The sequence below is a fragment of the Astatotilapia calliptera genome, chromosome 2, assembly GCF_964374335.1.
Source record: "Astatotilapia calliptera chromosome 2, fAstCal68.1, whole genome shotgun sequence".
In the NCBI taxonomy this organism is placed as follows: Eukaryota; Metazoa; Chordata; class Actinopteri; order Cichliformes; family Cichlidae; genus Astatotilapia; species Astatotilapia calliptera.
The window spans coordinates 26,597,632-26,613,938 of NC_137423.1; the positions used below are offsets into that span (position 1 = coordinate 26,597,632).

Genomic DNA, 16,307 nt, shown 5'->3' on the forward strand with positions numbered 1-16,307 from the left:
CAAAAGGCGAGCCGTTTAATATTGCTGATGGAAAAATACTAAGGCAAACAAAGATGAGAATAAACAATAAACAACCTAATTGGGGAAAAATCTTAAACATGAAACTTGACCTGGACACGTGGATACAAATATACCTGGAAGATGGAAGATGGAACCACGACAACATGACAACACAAACTTGACAACATGGACAAGAAGCCAAGAAACATGACAGACTAACAGAGAAGACCAAAGTGAAACCTAACTAAACTAAACTTAAGGTAACCAAATGATAATCCCATTACTCAACATATTTAAAGGGATAACTTAAGAACCAGTGCCGTCAGCGTTAATCTCATTAAAATGACGCTAACGCCATAACCACTTTAACACGGCAAATCTTCCTTAGTGAGTTAGCGTGGATCGCCTTGTGCGTGGGGCTGCGCAAATGCGTTAGCGAGCTAACCGCACTAACGAGCTAACCGCCTTAACGCAGCCATGCAGCCCCACGCACAGGGCGATCCGCGCTAACTTGCTAAGGGAGATTTGCCGCGTTAATGCGGTTATGGCGTTAGCGTTATTTCAATGAGATTAACGCAGACAGCACTATTAGAAACTCAAAACGTAAACTGAAAACGCTGGGTCAGAGACCCAGGATCATGGGAAGGAGCGCCGTCGCCCGAGAAGGAGACGTTATCGACCATCTCTTCCTTCTGTAATCATTGGAAACGTAAGATCTTTGCCCAATAAGATGGATGAGCTCACGTCGCTAACCTGGTCACAGAGGGAGTACCGGCAATGTAGCATCATGATGCTAACGGAGTCGTGGCTAACACCGCTAACTCCGGACACAAGCGTGACACTCCCGCGATTTCAGATGCTGCGAGCGGACAGGACGAGAGAGAGCGGTAAGAGGAAAGGAGGGGGACTGGCAGTTTTTGTGAACGACAGATGGTGTAACCCTGGGCACATCACTGTGAAAGAACAACTCTGCAGCAGAGACATTGAGCTGTTAGCCGTTAGCATGCGTCCGTACTATCTGCCCCGGGAATTCTCGCATGTTATCGCAATAACAGCGTATGTCCCCCCCTCGGCCAACGCGGATGCAGCCTGTGACACTCTCCACTCAGTGGTCAGCAGACTGCAAACACAATCTCCGAGAGCCCTTCTCATAATATCAGGGGACTTCAATCATGCCTCTTTGGACTCCACACTGCCCACCTTCACCCAGTATGTGACCTGCTCAACCAGAGACAATAAAACACTGGACTTACTGTATGCCAATGCTGAAGAGGCATACAGTTCATCACCTCTCCCTCCACTGGGCAAATCTGACCACAACCTGGTGCACCTTGTCCCTGTGTATGAGCCCTTAGTGCGCAGGGTGCCACCAGCCACCCGCACAGTGCAGAGATGGTCAGAGGAGAGCGAGGAGGCTCTTAAGGACTGTTTTGAGTCGACTGTGTGGGAGGTGATCTGTGACGACCATGGAGAGGACATCGACAGCCTTACTACATGCATTACTGACTATATTAATTTCTGTGTGGATAACACCGTACCTACCAGGACTGTACGGTGTTTCTCCAACAACAAACCTTGGATTACCCCAGAAATTAAAGCTGTCCTCAAGCAGAAGAGGAGGGCCTTCAAATCCAAAGACAAAGAGGAGTTGAAAAGGGTGCAGAGAGAGTTGAGGGGACTGATAAGGAATGGGAAGGACAGCTACAGGCAGAAGATGGAGAACCAGCTTCAGCAAAACAACGTTGGTGAAGTCTGGAGAGGCCTCAGAACCATCTCAGGCCACAAACAGCAGAACTCTCTGCCTGGGAGGGATGTGAGGTGGGCAAATGAACTGAATCATTTCTTCAACAGATTTGATTCAACCATGAGACAGTCTACAACATCGGCTGCAGACTCACCCACCCCCACTGCTGCTGTTCCACCTCTGACACCTCAGACACTTCACACCTCCTCTATTCACCCTGCTCACTCCCCCCCACCCCCAACAACAGCATCCAATACACACTCAACACAAGGCTCCAGCCTGTCTCTCTCAACCACCCAGGTTAGGAGGGAACTGAGGAGGATTAATGGCAAGAAGGCAGCGGGCCCAGATGGCATCAGCTCGAGGGTCGTCAGGTCCTGCGCGGACCAACTGTGTGGGGTGATGGAGCACCTCTTCAACCTGAGCCTGAGGTTGGGAAGAGTCCCACAGCTCTGGAAAACCTCCTGTGTTGTACCAGTGCCAAAGACTTCACGCCCCAAGGACCTCAACAGCTACAGGCCGGTGGCTCTGACATCCCACCTGATGAAGACCCTGGAGCGGTTGGTCCTGGCTCAGCTTCGGCGCCTAACAAGCTCATCACTGGACCCACTTCAGTTTGCCTACCAGCCTGGCATTGGCGCGGATGATGCCGTCATTCACCTCCTACATCGTTCCCTCGCTCACCTGGAGACCGCTGGAAGCACTGTGAGAATCATGTTCTTTGATTTCTCCAGTGCCTTCAACACTATTCTTCCCTCGGTTCTGAAGGACAAGCTGGAGAACTCTGGAGTGGACCATCACCTCACTACCTGGATTTTGGACTACCTCACCAACCGACCACAGTATGTGAGGACTCAGGGCTGTGTGTCGGACAGGGTCGTCTGCAGTACGGGGGCCCCACAGGGAACGGTTCTGGCTCCGTTCCTCTTCACCATCTACACTGCAGACTTCTCCCACAATTCCACCAAGTGCTTCCTGCAGAAGTTCTCTGATGACTCTGCAATAGTCGGCCTCATCACTGATGGGGACGACAAGGAGTACAGAGGACTGACTCAAGACTTTGTGGACTGGTGCCAGCTGAACTACCTCCAGATCAACGCCAGTAAAACCAAGGAGCTGGTGGTAGACTTCCGCAGGCACAAGCATTCTCCACTGCAACCACTGAACATCCAGGGTATGGACATTGAGGCTGTGGACAGCTACAGGTACCTTGGTGTTCATCTGAACAACAGACTGGACTGGACTCATAACTCAGACGCCCTCTACAGGAAAGGGCAGAGCAGGCTGTACCTGCTGCGGAGACTCAGGTCGTTTGGGGTGGAGGGCCCACTCCTGAAGACCTTCTATGACTCTGTGGTGGCTTCTGCTATCTTTTATGGTGTGGTCTGCTGGGGCGGCAGCATCTCTGCTGGGGACAGGAAGAGACTGAACAGGGTGATCCGAAGGGCCAGCTCTGTTCTAGGATGTCCTCTGGACCCAGTGGAGGTGGTGAGTGACAGGAGAATGGCGGCTAAGCTGTCATCCCTGTTGGACAACGTCTCCCACCCCATGCAGCAGACTGTGACAGCACTGAGCAGCTCCTTCAGTGGGAGACTGCGGCACCCACGGTGTGGGATGGAGAGATTTCGCAGGTCTTTCCTCCCCACTGCTGTCAGACTCCACAACAAAGACTTTAACTGAACAAACACACACATCCACACATGTGCAATAACACTAAGTGCAATAATCTTTTCTGGCATCGTTGTATTTTTACTCAGTTGTATATAGCATTCGTATTCTATTTTTATCTTATTGTATATTTTTATTCTATTTTATTCTACTGTATATAGTATATTATTTTATTCTATTCTGTACAGCTGTGTACTGTATTTATTCTTATTGTATTCTAATTTTTGCGTCATAACTTTTGCACTGTCCACTTCCTGCTGTGACAAAACAAATTTCCCACGTGTGGGACTAATAAAGGTTATCTTATCTTATCTTATCTTATCTTATGACAGCTTCACAACAGCCAACAACTGATAAAAAAAACAAATCAAGAGAAATTAATAGAAATCAGATTTTAAAAGATGTGTTTTTAACTGGCTTTTAAAAGAGACCACTGATTTAAAATCATAAAGAAGACAGTTCCACAGTCTGGTGGCCACTGAACAGAAAACTCTGTCTCCTTTTTTTCAGCTTAGTCTAGGGTACCAACAGCAGGCCCTAGTTACAGGACCTCAGGGACCTGCCAGGGACAATGATATACCCTGATATAACCTGGTGCCTGTCTGTGAAAACAATCCTCTCATGATCCTCACAGGAACATGACAGCTTGCTGTACAAAAAGTGTTTTACCTTTGATATTTTATATATTTAGCATGCTTAATTAAAAAAAAAAAAACAATGGGCACAATTGTCATACAGTTAAGTTAACGTGCTGACACCTGTGGCTTTATGCGCCTAAACATACTGACCAGAGCACAGGCACATGAATTGGTAAAAAGCCCCCTGTAACTAGAGCAAATCCATCTCTGATGCATTTCTGTTAATAAACAAAAGCATTAACCTTGACCAACAAAAGTGCTTTTACTTGCTTTATGTAATCATATACAATTTGTTTGCTGGCATCTGTCACAGTCTAACCGGGCGAAGGGTGAGAATGAAATGAGACAGCAGCATAACACAAATTAAAAAGCCTGCATGAAAAATGTTCAGAGCTCAGATGAAAAGGAATTCAAGCTGTAACGATAGCTGATCTGCTTTAATTCAAATACAACAGATGAGGCTAAGGAGAGTTAGATGTGCTATATTTGACAACAGCCACATTCAATGACTTCAGTTTGCATGTGTCAGACAGCGTGAAGAGGACGCTAGTTTTTGGAGGACATTTCCCCAAAGGCACGGGGCTCATCTGTTCAGTGGTGGGAAAGCTCCAGACGCCTCCTAGAATGAAGAGAAAAGAATGGATCTGGGCATTGATTACTGACGACAGAGTGTGCTGCCTCAGTGCTTTATGAAGTCAATTCATCAATAGCAGGACGGGGAGTAGGGACCAAGTGCGGCCGAAACCTAAATAGGCTGGTTTCACTGCTTCTGCTAAAGTCACCACTGAGACGCTTAGACAAGATAGAGAGAGAGAAAATAAGACTCAGTGAGAGAGCCCAGCAGGGAAGGAGGGACGTTTGATTATTGAATGCTGGTGCACAATGGCACGTACAGTACACCCACAAGAACACGCCACTAAGAGCCTACTCCCTTACAATGTAATCATTCACATTCCCATCTATGGTGGTCATTTAAAATTCAATTAGGGAATAATGACTGTAAAAGTCCATAATCAATGAACAGACAATTTGTTGAGCAGTTAAATACGGCCATAAATACAGATTTATACACTTGCCACTCCTTTACACTATATAATGGCCCTGTTAGAATATACTGCTGTGTCCTAAATGAGATTCCCACGATTTGACAGGGAATGGCTGTGATGCCTGTGTTGCATGGCTCTGTGTTCGCTATCATGCAAATGTCACAACCCTCCTTCTCTAGATGTCTTTTGAATTACTAAGATCAAGCACAGTGTTGCTATCTTTATAACAAAGTACCTAAATAGTGAGTCTCAGCCTACTCTCCTTCCTACTTACCTATCTGCCTACCTAGGCGACATTGTTACATCATCTGTGTAGGTGGTTTTCCTGCAAGTCTGTCTGAAACTGCGAGTTTCCTGCATAAAGACAGGCTCCGGTCTGTTATTTAAGCCTCCCGACCTAAGAGGAGGAATAAAAAGAGCAGGACTTTCCTCGAGTAAAACACAGTCAGGGGAAAAACGTTGGTTCATTTGGCTCTGTTTGTGAGTCTCCAATAACTGCAGTGGGTTCACAGTTTATGGATTGCATTTTCCCAGTAGGATGTTAACATTAAAACACTATAGTTGCTAGTAAATGACTCATATGCAAAGATATTGTGTCGCAATATAAGAGAAGATATTTAATTAAAAGGGTATCCAGCCAGTAAATGTTGGTCGGCATCATTAATGCTTGAATGGAAGTATCGCTGTCGTTGCCTTAATGGAAACTGACATAAGAACCAGATTTCAAATATAAATTGGGATAAAAGTGAGTTTTATTGTAGTTTTTTTGTTTTGTGTTTTTAACCTCCTAGGACCTGGGCCCTATTTCAGGAAGCCAGTTTAGTGCAAACTCTGAGTAAGTATACCCTGAGTTAACGAAAACTCTGGGTTTTCGGTTTCACAAAGCGAGTTTAGATTAATTCTGAGTGAGTTACTATGACGACACACTCCGTGAAGCTAACCTGCCCCCTAGCAGGTTTACTTCAACTAACCCTGACGTTCTCCGCCTCTTTGTCGGAAACCTGACTGTAGGAAGTGTCAGACATGGCGTGTCCCTTCCTTGAAGAGCCAGTAGATGTTGAAGCCCAAATTCTCCGCAGAGCTCTCCGCCGGGAGAGAGTGATTAGAGCGCGTTTGGACATTTTATCATTTCCTGATGATTTCCTGTGTGAACGTTACCGTTTTTCAGCACTATCTACAATTTATTTGGATAACATCCTCAGGCCTAATATTGCTCATGTGACACATCGTGGACATCCTCTCAGTTCTGTACATATTATTTGTATCGCACTTCGGTTTTTTGCAAACGGGAGCTTTCTGTATAATATTGGTGACGCTGAGCACGTTTCCAAGGCTACCGTCTGTTGGGCAGTCAGGAATGTTACAGTTGCACTGAAACGTCTCCTGTACTCGTTTGTGGTGTTCCCTGGTCATAGACCCACAAGATTTATCAAAGAGGGATGCCACAAAATTGCAGGTAGCAGGATGAACAAAACTTAATTCATGATGTGGTGATACTTGAACTACTACTTAAATTTTACATTTATTTTCACGGTTCCCAGGCGTGATTGGCTGTATAGATGGCACTCGCATTCCAATCATTGCTCCTTCAGTAAATGAAGGAGACTATGGGAACAGGAAGTCTTTCCACAGCATTAATGTACAGGTACATAGTTCCCTGTAGCATTTCAAACTAACAAATTATTTCATTATTAGTAATGGATGCTAATTTGTGTTCTCTGCACTGTGAAGATCATATGTGATGCTGCCAACATTATCACAAATGTGGAAGCCAAGTGGCCAGGCTCTGTGAGTGGTGGTGGTGGAGGACCCCCACCTGTTTTTCGGGCCTCCGCTTTTTTTTTAGTGGCCATAACGGGTCACATTTGAGCATACAGAGTAAGCAAATATGTACTTATAATGTGCTCAGATAATTTCAATAAGTGCTTACAGAGGGGAAATTAATGTAGCCTCTAACTGCAATTGATTTACATCGGACAAACAGACACTATGGCTCATAATACAATTACACCATACCTGTTTGGACTATATTTTTATATTTCATTTTTACTTGCTGCCAGGAACGTTTGGGGCCTGTTGGGTTGCACCTGCACTCACATCACATCACAAAATAAAATGTATGAAATAAAAAATAAAATATAATAAAATAACGTGTTAAATGGGTGGAAATCCCTAGATCAATGTTTAAATTAACACTCACGCATTGACTCTGTCGGCTATGTTTTGCCATGCATGCTCCCTTTCTTTTGCAGCTGAGGCTGTGTTACTTTTTTTCTGCAAAATTTGCATGTTATCGGCATATACTGCCATCAGAATTTCGGCCTCAAGCGCTGTAAAATACATTGACCGCGCCTTCTTTCCCTCCGTCTCCATGGTGACTCGCTTAATCTGTGCTCCACTAATCAGGGCTTTATGTATCCTCGTGCGCGCGCTTAATTTGGGGTTAAAGCAACTCCGCGTTGATTGAACTAATTGTTATCAGCCTTTCTGAAACCGAATATTCCGAGTTGGACAGTTCGGGGTTACTCAACCCTGAGTATCGTTTTTCACTCTGAGTTTTCTAAACCGGCTTCCTGAAATAGGGCCCTGGCGTCCACGTATGTGGACATCACATTTTGGGATGTCTAGACCAAAATAGTACATTTTGCTCTACAAGGGCCTGATATCCAGATACGAGGACATTATACTGCCGCTGTTCTATTGACATTTAAAACAAATGTCCTTATATGTGGATCTCATTTCTCTGAGAAACAAAAATCAGGTAAAAAAATTAATTCTTTGTTTTTACATTCATCAGGTTGCTTTATATTGTAAGGTAAAGACCCTACAATAATAGATTCATGAAAACCCCAACAATCAGACAACCCCCTATCAACAAGCTTTTGGCGTCAGTGGGAAGGAAAAACTCCCTTTTAACAGGAAGAAACATCCGGCACAATCAGCTCATGGATGACTGGCCTTCTGCCGTGACTGGTTGGTGGTGAAGGGGAGGAAGACAGGACAAAAGACACGCTGTGGAAGAGAGCCAGAGATTAATAATAACTAATGATTAAATGCAGAGTGGTGTATAAACACACCGAGAGTGAAAGGAGGTGAGTGAAGAGAGTGGTCATTGATTGTAGAATACAAAATCCCCAAGAATATGGTCGTTTTTTTTTTTTCAAACAATGGCTGCTTAAAAAGAAACACGTTTCACTGAGATTGCAGTTGAGTCGAGTTGCAGAAGTTAGTGAAACATGGTCTTATTTGGATTTACACAAGTCTTGGATTTTCGAGTACAAAAGAAGTTGCAGAAAAGTTATGTTAAAACTTTAAACGAAGATTTTTTTTTCTGCCATTACCAACTATTCACCTTAAACTACTTTAGATACAAAAGATTTTCCTCTGAGACTAATCAGGTTACCCTGCAAGTATCTCTTTGCAATCTAGAGAATGCTTATTGGCCTGAAAACAGTCTTTAAAGTCTTCTGTGATGGAGAGGAAGAGAAAACAAAGGTGAAGAAGGTTTACATTTCTGTATTTTGAAGATCACTTCTCCTTGAAATCAGCTGAAGATTCTATTATTGCAATATTGCTAATAATGTCATTAAATTGTTCAAGGAGAAACACGTATTTAAAGTTCAAAGTCAAAGAAACTGACCTCTCTGTTCTAAATAACCGCTTAATCTGTATTGATTTGGAATTACGCAGCGTTTCCAGGATGCTGTCCACTGCCCTTCGAACCGCAACCTGTTTTTTATTCTTCCTTCGGCGTGGCCGGCTGCTTTCATTATAGCCTCCCCTACATACGCTCCACTGCTTGTGTATCTTAAAGGCCATCTCCAAACACACCGCCACTACATTTCATTCGACTTTACTTCACTTCCATTTTGTTTGTAGACATCACCACTTTCCTCCAATATCCTGTGTGCCAGGACTACCTGTATCTCAAGTATGCAGAGATGAAAGTTGAGGCTCTGGGGGTGTACTTTGTCATTGAAGTGCCACATGCTACACCCTGAATACCAATTGCTCGTCTTTGATGCTCGTTGCTGGACTCCAATAACCGCTCTCGCGCCCGCTGTTGCCGCTGATCTAAAGTTCGCCTGGGCCCTCAGAGTATGGTGTTTTTCCTCAGAGGTTATGCCTATCTTGCGCTAGACACTTTTGTCAGCTTTCCCTTTTATGCAAACAGCCTCTAATCTTTATAGGAGCCACCCCTTTACCCGGCACTGTACTGAAACACAAAGTGACAAGAGCTCGGGGAGTTGTGTTACAATGCGCTGCATATGACTGCAGGGCAACCTAAGAATTTCTTGCATAAATCTCCTTGACTGCTCTTCTTCGTGCTACCGTGCCCTAATGCAGGTCTACTCTGCATAAAAAAAGAAAAGCTGCTTATTAAACATTGCGTTGGACCCTGCTGAAGCCACCGTGTCTGTACCACAGTAGCTGAGACGTGAAATTGATTTTCATGCTTAGTAAAATGCATTGGTGACTGCACTCAAGCTGCTGCTCTCATCTCCAACACACCTGCTGATCAGTAAGATGCATGATGTTCGCTCTTGAGGCTTGCGGGTAATGTGCAGTCTTATGAGGACAATAGAAAACAATGCTGCACTCTCATTTCTCTGTGCAATTATCATTCTTTCATTATTACACTGTTAAATGAGGTGCATGAAGGGACAGCAGTGTGGTTGTCTTTGATGGTCTCACCCCAGTCTTTACACATAATTAAACAGCCACATCAGCTCATTTTATCATCCCGGCCGTTATTATGATCCAGCTTCTGCCTCCATGTACATTTGGAAATGTAACTGAGCCAAGCCTTTCTGATGGAATAAAACCTCATCAAGAGGATAAACATGGCCTCGCTGGTACAACTCATCATTTTCTAATCATCCAAAACCCAAATATTCAACTGGCTGCATGAAAAGATCCATGACAGGAATTCAAATGATGAAACAAACCACAGCAGTGCAGTAGAGCATGACAGCTGCTGTGTTGAGGAAGAGCATTACAAAGCTTGAAGCTATCCCGCCACTGTCTCAAGGTAATGCAGCAGACGGGCTGAAGACAGAGGACCGAGGAGAGAAGGGTGCCCAAACAAGCAGGGTAGTCTTGGGAAGACGAGCCAAGAACGGGCAGAGGCGGTGCCAAGCGCCTAGAGCCAGTCAGGCTTCCGCTGGGCACGTCAGCGGACTCCCAGGCCAGCTGTCCTAGCTTGTTGTGGGCAGCAGAATCAGCAGACTCTGACACCGCTCTTTGAAAATTCCTCTGCAGCTTTTCTAAAATTTCTGTCATAGGTGTACACAGCGATGGCAATATTGCCACACTGTCAGCTGTGTCAATTTATCAGGCACAGAGGAAAACAGCCTTGGAGGAATGTCTGAACTCCAGTAGATAATGGGATAATTCAACTAATATTAATACATTAAAATCCACACAGGAGTTAGAGAGCTTGGTAGCTTATTACCACAAGCAATATTCTTTTTTATGTATTTCTTTGTACTAAAAAGGTAATAAATATGTTTTGTAGCACTGTTCCTCTTTGTCGGGGAGCTCTGGAAAATAAACCAGGTGAAATCATGAAAAATTCAAGGCCAGCAATGTCAGAGATGATGACATATGTCTTGTTTGAAAATTTGGACTTGATTTAAAATTTCCAGCTGGTTGATGCCGTATGGGTCTAATTAAGCCTGAATGTATTTCCTGAAAACAGATCTGAAATAGAACTTGAACTCCGATTAATCAGTGTGTTTTTTTCCTTGTCAGCTTTCTACAGCTTTAATTAAAAGTCCCTTGGAAGAGCAGCTCACACATGTCATTTCCTATTTGAAGACTCGGGGATGTATCTAGGACGCTCATTATACAGAACACAAGAAAACTCCAGACTTCCCGACCACTTCTCAGACAGTTCCTACCAGCAGACCTTCGGTGGCTCCGTCGTCAGACTCTAAAGCTAATTTGTAACTGGCATCCGTTATGTGTGTGACACAAAGGCGTATAGTACACTGTTTACACACCTGCGCGGCATCTCTGGCGAAAGGGAAAGTGATGACAGATTTATGAGGTGGTGTATAGAGAATTAAAAAAAGATGCGGTCATGCGCCATGTGCGATGTTACCGTTGAGTGCAGCCCCCTTTTTTTAAACAGCCCCAGAGTTTGCAGACTTAAAAAGAAAAGGGTTTTAAACATTAAGCTGTGCAGACACTATCTTTCCCTTCTTTGTTTTAACCCCCCCCCCAAAAAAAGCACAGAATTGACTTTGCATTTTGTTGTCGTGAGCAACGCAACCCAGGGGTAATACAAATGAAGTGCTCTTTCTGCCAACAGGCTGCAGCTGTGAAACATATGAATTGTTTCTCTCCTGCTGATGAGTAATGAGGGAGCGTAAGATAAAAGACTGTCATATTGCCTTTTCGTCATCACAGGCTGAGTGCTGTTTCGTTAATGCTTTTTCAACACTGGACTGCTAGTGTAGCCACAGCCATGAGCTTTAGCCATCTCTGCGTTTCACATCAGAAGCCTGATTGTCTCAGATATGAGCACTGTCTAACTGCTGTGTAGCCTTTCGCAGACTAATACACTTTTGCTTCAGATTTTAGTTCATTTATAACCTAATTGCCTGCTTAGTCTCTCACACCAACGGACATATTGCTTATTCCCTCTAAAATGTCTTTCAGACTGCTCTGTTTGACCTACAGGGCTCTTCTTCATCAGGTCCAATTTGCCTGCCATGGCCAGCTAGCTAATTACACTTCATGAACTGACCCTTCTGAGTTTGAGTCTGATGTGGGTACTTTGATTAGCCTCCTGTTTTTATCACCTCTGAGTCTTCCGTGTTGTTACCACGCTTTCTGCTGACAGGCCCCGTGCCTCAAGGTTGCACACTGCAGTAGTACTGCATAAATTTCACGTTTGTGTCATAAGAGTTCAAGAACTGCTTCTGTGTCAACACGCCTCATTTGGAGCAATCTTGTGCAGGTCAAGAGTGCTGCACTAAAGGTACAAAATGGAAAAGTTGCAAGGAGGAGTTGATCAAGGACATTGCACAGAGCAGTTTTTTATGATTCAGAACGCCTGAGTGCAAAATATTTAAACCAAATGCATTATTTGCCATTTGAGCTGAAAGAAAAAGGAGCCGCTGGCTGATTAGTGTTGTGCTGTGTGTGTGTATGCGTGCATAAAGCAGTTTCTTGACACTACTCACCCTAAAGAACTCTTTAGTGGAGCCTGAGTCCAAAGTGCCATATGCTATCTCTGTCTGCTTTGCCAGATCTTCGGCACTTTCTATAGGAGAGACCATTCTTTCAACTGTCAAGAAGGCAGCCAGGTTGGCTGTGTAGGAGGAGATGATGATGAGGGTGAAGAACCACCACACACCGCCAACAATTCGGCCTGACAGAGACCTGCGAGAGAGGGGTTGACGACAGGGAAACACGGGATGTAATTACACGGTGGCATGTGGTGGCCATCAACCAGCTAAGATCTGCCAGTTGTGTTTAATGTACCTAATTGCATCAGTCATCAGAATTTCCATGTAAATCATTAACGGCAACCTGGTGCTGCATCAGCACTCTGAAACAGCACATTTCCACGGAACAAGTAAAGGCAAGTTGTTTAAATGTACTCCAATCCAAGTCTTTATTTGCTTGTGAAACAATCAGGGTTCAAAAGTCATTTCACAGCCTGTGGAACGTATTGATCTGTCTACTATGGTGATAAATATTTCATCGTACGCTCACTGACACTGACATTGCATATACTGTATGATAGCTGCAACGAATGCAAAATTAGCACGAGCAATGAACACCTAAAAGGAGAAGAACAGAAAATTAAGATTTCATGTAGTCATCAGATTTGTTTTTCTATTTTCATCTGCTGTCCACTCCTTGTGTCTACTGGAGCTGACCCACCTGGGGGAGATGTCACAGCCCTGCTGCATGAAGGCGCCCAGCGAGAACCAGAGAGAATTGAAGATGCCAAAGTCATTGGGAGGATCGGGGGGAGTCTGAGGGTCTTTGGTCTCATCCTGTTCCTCGAGGTTCCACTCATAAGGACTAAACCGACTGACCAGGAACAGGACCACGCTCACCCCGATATAGGCAAACACTATACACATCCAGATTTCATAGGCCAGAGGGTCCAGGAAGGAAAAAACACCGGGCTTGGACTTTTGCGGCTTCTTTATCATAATGGAGATGCCCAAGCTCATAAATGGCTTGGAAAAGTCTATCACCTCTTCTCGCACCAGTGTAATGGTGAGAGGTGCAATGGCTATATCTGCTCTCTGGAAACAGGGACATGCACAGCAAGTGTTAGTTATGACCTGCATAAAGAAAGAGGTTATTTATTTATTTCTTTTCTTTATGTTTGAATGGCTGGAGCTGAGGGGGATATAAAACAACAATATTTTATTATACATTTTATACATATCATTTTCATAAATGAGCCACCACATTGGAAGACAGGCTGAAAAACACACAAACACACACACACACACATGCACAGTCACGCACACAAAGAGAGAAAGCACGGTCACATTTGCGCCGTGTGTTTTGTCGTGACCTGGGATATTAGCCAACACTTGGAGCGCTAAATGAATCAAAACAAACTGTTTGCAATCAAACACAAGGCAAAATTAAGTGTTAAGTGCGCATGCTAATTAGAACTGTTAACTTTTAATTTGCGAAATGTAAACAGGTTGCTGCATAGAGAAATCTGCGAGCCCTCCCTGTGTACACTTCATCACATGGCATTCAGCACGCCGGGTTTCCCAAACTGTTTATTCTGGCATTAGCTTTTTTTTTTCTTTTTTTTTTCCCAAGCTGTTTCTCTTTATCCCCCTCCTTTGCTCTGCTGCTTCAATCACATTATATTATCAAAACACATCCACGGAGGTGGTGCTGCCTTTTTAGAAATCACAATGGGTTTCTCTGTAAAGGCAGAAGAAAATAATTAATCATGTTCAACAGTGTTACTGCAGCTTGTGTATGTGATTAATTAAATAACTGCTCCTCTTCAAAGCAGACAATACGCAGAAGACGATTCTTCATATCGGCCTGGGCTGTTGTTTTTTTTCTCTTTTTTTCGCGGCGAAACCGAGAAAACATTGGACTGAATCAGCAGGAGGCAGAAAATGTTTCTTACAAGGTCAGCCGAGGAGCAACACAAATAGAGCCGATAAACACGACTGTTTTCTTTGCCCTGTCAACACAACGTTGCGAGCAGCTATAACCATTTAATCCGGGGTGCGGGCGTAAGCAGCGCTCAATCAATGGTGAGGGAAACAAAGCAATAAAGAGCAGCCTCGGGCCTAACCTTTAAAAGACAACTAAAATCAAATTAATTTACTGGTCAAAAGGTCAAAATGTACAAAACTATTAGTCCCGGCCCACCTGCTGTAAAATTACAGGCCTGGAAAGACTTGACAGAGATGTGATTGGAAGATTTTTTTTTCTCCCCGCCTCCTCCCCCTCCATCTGCAAGGAGTGGTCTTTTCCCATTTGAAAGATAATTTGGTGGCGATAGCACATCAAACCAGGCAATCTCTCAAGCTGATAGTTAGGAAATTGAACAGATGAGGAAGCCAAACCCTCATGCATTTTGCATTTGGCCCCCGCTCAACCGCTGTGGCCTTGGAGAGGGGTGAGCGGGTTGGTGGGGTTGGATGGGGCGGCGGGAGGGGAGGCAATTTTGGATTGCTGGAGGTGTCGCACGGGCCCGGGCGCCGTCAGATGTAAAACACGGTGTGACCCTTCGCTAATCTGAGAGGTTCAACGTTTATGGAGCGCGCCACATATGGATCTTGTTGTTCCAAACCGCAAGCCACAATTTAGCTGTTGATTCTAAAGCAGATTTTCTCAGCTGTGAATTTACAATGCGGCGTATTCATCATACACATGAAACATTGAGCATAATTACACAATCACTTCAAAGGCATACACTCTTTCATTCATCAAAGTTATTACAGTGTGTTTGCCATATGGACTCCTTCTTTTGCCTTCCACCTACCTCGGTATCGCCTGCAAGAGAGTTAGGATTTTCAGGCTAAAGCAAAGAGCATTAATTGCAATGAACAGCACTGAGAAATGATTTCATTTTCTCCATCTCAAGATGATCACCAACTCCCCAATGCTTCAGGCTGCATTTGACAAATTCACTCACAGCTGAGCTTCCTGGGCCAGCATTAGGCTTTTGCACTGGGCGAGAGCTGATGAGTTCACTATGGGTTGGTGATAACCTTAAGATAGAAAAATGAGATCTCCTCTCATGTTGAAGTTCCTTGCAAACTGTCATGTAATCAGTGAGACTCCCAGTACTCACCCCATAGACCAGTTCACCCACCATCCCGTTCCACGTCTTGGTCTCAGGGTCTCGGGCTCCGTACTTTCCATCCATTACTATAGACAGTTTGTACTTAATTCCAACATGTTTGGCAATCTCAGATGCTAAATCGACGCAGTAGCCTTCATATCTGTCATTCCCCTCCAGATGCATATAATTTTTCTTGTACATCACATAAGGAGCTTCCTGTTGATTCAAACACACGCTGGTTTATTCACTCCCATGCCATCGCACAGATTCCATTATACAGATGTATGCATGCACGCTCTCACATAACTCTGTGCACGCACGCACTCCCGCACACACACAGAATATGAGAAGCTGCTATAACCACATCCATGCAGTCGTGCATACACAGATGATGCCCTGCGAATGCACAAATACGCACTGATAACAGCAGCGTGACCGAGTGTTCACACTGCTTTCATCAAGCGGTGGCAGCCAGCAGACACCAAGGCCAATGTACCCAACCCATTTTTGAGCCCAAGGCCGTAATAAAGGGGGTCAATGAAAAAGAGGATAATCGTTTCAATGGGAAATAATTTAGAAAAAAGAAAAGTTTTTCACTTCCACAGAGTAAGCTGGGCTGGGAGTCATTGGTAGGCAAGGTGTGGGTCAGCTCAGAGGTGGGTGGGGATGGGAATGGGTTTCATAAGTAAATGCCAGTGACAGGAGAGGGATCAGAGAGTGCCCATAGTATCTCGACATATTCAAGCACATTGCATCAATGCGCAGTTAAAGGCTGTTTCATTCCAAAAAAAACAAACCAAAAAAAAACCATAATATAAAATAAAATGATTATAAAAAGCTGTTGTTTGCTATCTAGGAAAAAAAAGAGCAAACGAGTACTCTGTAAAATAAAATAACTAGATCAGGAGAGC

General features: G+C 44.2%; 1 protein-coding gene across 11 annotated transcripts in view; it reads right to left on the reverse strand.

Moving 5' to 3' along the window:
• LOC113035105 (glutamate receptor 3) overlaps positions 1 to 16,307 on the reverse strand; it is a 96,571-nt gene that overhangs the window by 13,056 nt on the left and 67,208 nt on the right. For 10 of the 11 annotated variants that reach the window (XR_013911695.1, XR_013911686.1, XR_013911698.1 and 7 more), the window contains exons 10-12: positions 15,406 to 15,612; positions 12,996 to 13,369; positions 12,290 to 12,488 (exon numbers count right to left, since the gene is read on the reverse strand). Coding sequence is in view for 8 of the 11 variants with exons in the window: in XM_026190416.2 (XP_026046201.1) it covers positions 12,290 to 12,488; positions 12,996 to 13,369; positions 15,406 to 15,612 (780 nt within the window). In the remaining 3 variants the exon portion in view is untranslated. The remainder of the gene's footprint in view (positions 1 to 12,289; positions 12,489 to 12,995; positions 13,370 to 15,405; positions 15,613 to 16,307) is intronic. The other variant, XM_080307040.1, reaches the window with a different exon arrangement.